At 53.0% G+C, this 6,000-nt stretch overlaps 1 protein-coding gene across 1 annotated transcript in view; it reads left to right on the top strand.

Moving 5' to 3' along the window:
• The window catches only part of LOC311329937 (neural cell adhesion molecule L1-like), a 63,740-nt gene that overhangs the window by 9,961 nt on the left and 47,779 nt on the right, over positions 1 to 6,000 (top strand). The window contains exons 13-14 of the mRNA XM_084461889.1: positions 6 to 1,328; positions 5,368 to 5,468. Coding sequence (XP_084318015.1) covers positions 6 to 1,328; positions 5,368 to 5,468 — 1,424 coding nt within the window. The remainder of the gene's footprint in view (positions 1 to 5; positions 1,329 to 5,367; positions 5,469 to 6,000) is intronic.

The raw sequence follows: 6,000 nt of genomic DNA, 5'->3' as shown, positions 1-6,000 counted from the left end.
AACAGACATGGTACCAGAAGGCCTGGGCGTGGAACAGACATGGTACCAGAAGGCCTGGGCGGGGAACAGACATGGTACCAGAAGGCCTGGGCGTGGAACAGACATGGTACCAGAAGACCTGCGCGTCAGAACAGACATGGTACCAGAAGGCCTGGGCGTGGAACAGACATGGTACCAGAAGGCCTGGGCGTGGAACAGACATGGTACCAGAAGGCCTGGGCGTGGAACAGACATGGTACCAGAAGGCCTGGGCGTGGAACAGACATGGTACCAGAAGACCTGCGCGTCAGAACAGACATGGTACCAGAAGGCCTGGGCGTGGAACAGACATGGTACCAGAAGGCCTGGGCGTGGAACAGACATGGTACCAGAAGGCCTGGGCGTGGAACAGACATGGTACCAGAAGACCTGGGCGTGAAGCAGACATGGTACCAGAAGGCCTGGGCGTGGAGTAGACATGGTACCAGAAGGCCTGGGCGTGGAGTAGACATGGTACCAGAAGGCCTGGGCGTGGAGCAGACATGGTACCAGAAGGCCTGGGCGTGGAACAGACATGGTACCAGAAGGCCTGGGCGTGGAACAGACATGGTACCAGAAGACCTGCGCGTCAGAACAGACATGGTACCAGAAGGCCTGGGCGTGGAACAGACATGGTACCAGAAGGCCTGGGCGTGGAACAGACATGGTACCAGAAGACCTGGGCGTGGAACAGACATGGTACCAGAAGACCTGGGCGTGGAGCAGACATGGTACCAGAAGACCTGGGCGTGGAGCAGACATGGTACCAGAAGGCCTGGGCGTGGAACAGACATGGTACCAGAAGGCCTGGGCGTGGAACAGACATGGTACCAGAAGACCTGGGCGTGGAACAGACATGGTACCAGAAGACCTGGGCGTGGAGCAGACATGGTACCAGAAGGCCTGGGCGTGGAACAGACATGGTACCAGAAGGCCTGGGCGTGGAGCAGACATGGTACCAGAAGGCCTGGGCGTGGAGCAGACATGGTACCAGAAGGCCTGGGCGTGGAACAGACATGGTACCAGAAGACCTGCGCGTCAGAACAGACATGGTACCAGAAGGCCTGGGCGTGGAACAGACATGGTACCAGAAGGCCTGGGCGTGGAACAGACATGGTACCAGAAGGCCTGGGCGTCAGAACAGACATGGTACCAGAAGGCCTGGGCGTGGAACAGACATGGTACCAGAAGGCCTGGGCGTCAGAACAGACATGGTACCAGAAGGCCTGGGCGTGGAACAGACATGGTACCAGAAGACCTGGGCGTGGAGCAGACATGGTACCAGAAGACCTGGGCGTGGAGCAGACATGGTACCAGAAGACCTGGGCGTGGAGCAGACATGGTACCAGACGACCTGGGCGTGGAGTAGGGAGGCTGAGGGATTATTTCATGATGTCTGGTATTTTTTCCTGGTTCTGACAAAGTGAGGCTGAGACTCGTCTCACTGCTACAGGCTCATCCATAACGGATGAGGGAGAAGGAGAGAGAGGGAGGGAGGGAGGGAGGGAAGGAGGAGAGGAGAGGAGAGGAGCAGGTATAGGGGGCGATGGCTCTGGGACCAGACCAGATATATGGTGAACGGAGGTTATGAATTATGAATTTGGGTGAATTTAGGGCAAATTGTCCTGACAAGAAAGAGAAGGTGATGAATAATTAACTCCGCAGGGGTCTCTGATTCACTCCATCTGACGGCCTGGGACCCCTCGTCTCTCTTCCTGTCCACTGACCCCTTTCATCCCTCTCTCCTCTCATCTGATGATGGGGGAATCTCTCCCTCGCTCTCTCTCTCTCTGTCCATCATTCCCTCCCTCTCTCTCCCTCGCTCTCTCTCTCTCTGTCCATCATTCCCTCTCTCTCTCTCTCTCCCTCTCTCTCTCTCTCTCTGTCCATCATTAGATCCCTCTCTCTCTCTCTCCCTCTCTCTCTCTCTCTGTCCATCATTCCCTCCCTCTCTCTCTCTCTCTCTCTCTCTCTCTCTCTGTCCATCATTAGATCCCTCTCTCTCTCTCTCCCTCTCTCTCTCTCTCTCTCTCTCTCTCTCTCTCTGTCCATCATTCCATCCTTCTCTCTCTCTCTCTCTCTCTCTCTCTCTCTCTCTGTCCATCATTCCATCCTTCTCTCTCTCTCTCTCTCCCTCTCTCCCTCTCTCTCTCTCTCTCTCTCCCTCTCTCTCTCTCTCTCTCTCTCTCTGCTGTGTTTTTCCAGACAGATGGACCCTGAGGGAGGGGGGGGGGGGGGTTAAGGGGGGCATGTATTCATTTATTCCCCCCCCCTCCTCCTGCCCCTCCTCCTCATCCGACACATCTTCACAGCTGGAGGTGCTTCATATTTAAACAGAACGCAAGATATAGGACACGCACACACACACACACACGCACACACACACACACATGCACACACACACACACACACACACACACGCACGCATGTACACACACACACATACACGTGTAGACACAGGGTATGCACTCACACATACACACACCCAGGAAACACACACACGCGAGCGCAAACACACACACACAGACACACACTCACACACACACATACACACACACATACACACACAAACTCCAGACACAGTGTGTATTGTAGACACAGGGGTGCAGACAGACAAACAGAATTTGTGATTAAGGCCCATTTGATCAAAGCTAGTGGTTTTCTCTCAGCTGGGGCTGCTGTCTCTCTCTGGAGAGACCAGCACATTAACCCTCATCTGGAGAGAGACCAGCACATTAACCCTCATCTGGGGAGAGACCAGCACATTAACCCTCACTGGAGAGAGACCAGCACATTAACCCTCACTGGAGAGAGACCATCACATTAACCCCTACTGGTCCAGCACATTAACCCTCACTGGAGAGAGACCAGCACATTAACCCTCACTGGAGAGAGACCAGCACATTAACCCTCACTGGAGAGAGACCATCACATTAACCCCTACTGGTCCAGCACATTAACCCTCACTGGAGAGAGACCAGCACATTAACCCTCACTGGAGAGAGACCAGCACATTAACCCTCACTGGAGAGAGACCAGCACATTAACCCTCACTGGAGAGAGACCAGCACATTAACCCTCACTGGAGAGAGACCAGCACATTAACCCCTACTGGAGAGAGACCAGCACATTAACCCTCACTGGAGAGAGACCAGCACATTAACCCTCACTGGAGAGAGACCATCACATTAACCCCTACTGGTCCAGCACATTAACCCTCACTGGAGAGAGACCAGCACATTAACCCTCACTGGAGAGAGACCAGCACATTAACCCTCACTGGAGAGAGACCAGCACATTAACCCTCACTGGAGAGAGACCAGCACATTAACCCCTACTGGAGAGAGACCAGCACATTAACCCTCACTGGAGAGAGACCAGCACATTAACCCTCACTGGAGAGAGACCAGCACATTAACCCTCACTGGTCCAGCACATTAACCCTCACTGGAGAGAGACCAGCACATTAACCCTCACTGGTCCAGCACATTAACCCTCACTGGAGAGAGACCAGCACATTAACCCTCACTGGTCCATCTTAACCCAGAGATGGGGTTCATCTTAACCCAGAGATGGGGTTCATCTTAACCCAGAGATGGGGTTCATCTTAACCCAGAGATGGGGTTCAGCTTAACCCAGAGATGGGGTCCATCTTAACCCAGAGATGGGGTCCATCTTAACCCAGAGACGGGGGTGTGAGTTCAGTGTGGTCTGATATTTCTCTACATTTCATTTGGAAAGTGGTTGATATTTTGTATTTGAAGAACAATCACAGCTCCATGTGGAGGTTATGCCATCAATAGGTTGGTCAGTATCTTTTTACGGTTTTTAAATAGATCTACACACATGTACGTAATAAAGAGACATTATTCGTGTCGCCATAAATGTTGTTTATGAAGAACATGGGGCGGCTTTAGCTCAGGAGGTAGAGCGGGTCGTCCAATGATCGTAGGGTCGGCGGTTCGAATCCCGCCTCCTCCTGACGACATGTCGAAGAGTCCTTGGGCAAAGACACTGAACCCCAAATTGCTCCCAGAGAGCAGGCTAGCACCTTGCAAGGCAGCTGCCATGAATGCATGGGTGAATGTGAGTCCTTCATTGTAAAGCGCTTTGGATAAAAGCTCTATAAGTGCCGTCCATTTACCATCCACCTATAGACACTCCCCCCTCGTTGGCCCAGTTGAGTGTGTGTTAACGACTGCAGCACACACTACATGAGGTCTCAAAGGGCTGTTGTATTGTGTTGTGCATCCCCCTCCACACACACACACACACACACACACACACACACACACACACACCCAAGCCCCTGTTTGATGAGAGTGTGTGTGTTGGACATGGCTGCCTGCTGAGCTCCCAGAGAGGCTTCTGAGAGCTTAATGCTAATCACTAGCGCCAGGGGGAGGGGCCTAATCTCCCATCTAACCACCTGTGTTCACCAGCACACACCTGTGTTCACTACTACACACCTGTGTTCACCACTACACACCTGTGTTCACCAGCACACACCTGTGTTCACCACTACACACCTGTGTTCACCACTACACACCTGTGTTCACCACTACACACCTATGTTCACTACCACACACCTGTGTTCACCACTACACACCTGTGTTCACCACTACACACCTGTGTTCACCAGCACACACCTGTGTTCACTACTACACACCTGTGTTCACCACACACACCTGTGTTCACCACTACACACCTGTGTTCACTACTACACACCTGTGTTCACTACTACACACCTGTGTTCACCACTACACACCTGTGTTCACCAGCACACACCTGTGTTCACCACTACACACCTGTGTTCACCCCTACACACCTGTGTTCACCACTACACACCTGTGTTCACTACTACACACCTGTGTTCACCACTACACACCGTAGAAGCCCTGCAACTCAACTAGAAACCATAAAATATATAGCGCTCATGAAAAAGAAAAATCTTTGTAGGAATTGGTTTGTTGTTCGAGCGCCGGAGCGAGAAAAATGCTTTGATGGTGGAACATGAATTATTTATGACCACAAGTCGCCGCGATTGATTTTTTGCCGATTGGGTTGTTGTTTGATACACAGCTCACTCGCAGCGTACGTGCACAGCGTACGTGCACACTGTCGGACTGCTGTAGGGCGCCACGCCTGCGTCCAACACACACATCACTGATCAAGCGTCTCAGTATTCGAGGAGCGGTTGGTTTAACACCGGAGTTGGGATGTTTAGGTCCTGCCCTGAGGGTTTCATGCTACTGGGTGGACCGAATCAAGTGCGCCCCAAGTAGCTGATAGCAGATAGCGCTTGAACCAGATCTACAAGGAACACACACCCTTCCGTGACCTCAACAGGGCCAGAGACCCCTGGGGAGCCTCCCGCGGGGCCACGCCCACTGCCCAGCTGCGGTCATTGTTGCTCCGGTTGAACTTTGACCCCCTGGCCAACGAGGCAGGTAACAGGCTGAGATTGTGTTTGCAGCAGCTGCCGAGCCGGTGAAATCAGGCATCTGCTGCCGTGTCAGTGGCCCTCACCCCGGTGATAATGGAGTCACCCCCTGGCTGACAGCCTGGACATGGAGGCCAGAGCGTGTGTGTGTGTGTGTGTGTGTGTGTGTGTGAGTGGGTAGTGAGTATTTAGTCCGTGCTTGGGTGGGTGGGTGTGTTTGAGTGGAGCGTACCGTTGTGTGTGTGTGTATATCTGTGTGTGTGTGTGTGTGTGTATATGTGTGTGTGTATGTGTCTGTATATCTGTGTGTGTGTATATCTGTGTGTGTGTGTGTGTGTGTGTGTCATCATCAGCATGTTTGGGTGGAGCGCTCAGAACGCAACCTGATATACCACACCACCCTGCTCACCCTATCACCCCATCCCGAATCCCTTCCTACCCTTCTCCTCTCCCCCTCTCCCCCCTCTCCAACCCAACCTCCCCCCCTCTGCCCCCTCCTACCCCTCTCTCCTCTCCTACCCCTCTTTCCTCCTCTCTAA

The sequence above is a fragment of the Borostomias antarcticus genome (genome assembly GCF_949987555.1).
Source record: "Borostomias antarcticus genome assembly, chromosome: 3".
NCBI classification, from domain to species: domain Eukaryota; kingdom Metazoa; phylum Chordata; class Actinopteri; order Stomiiformes; family Stomiidae; genus Borostomias; species Borostomias antarcticus.
The sequence above is the reverse complement of the archived record's forward strand: the minus strand, read 5'-3'. Positions and strand labels throughout refer to the sequence as shown.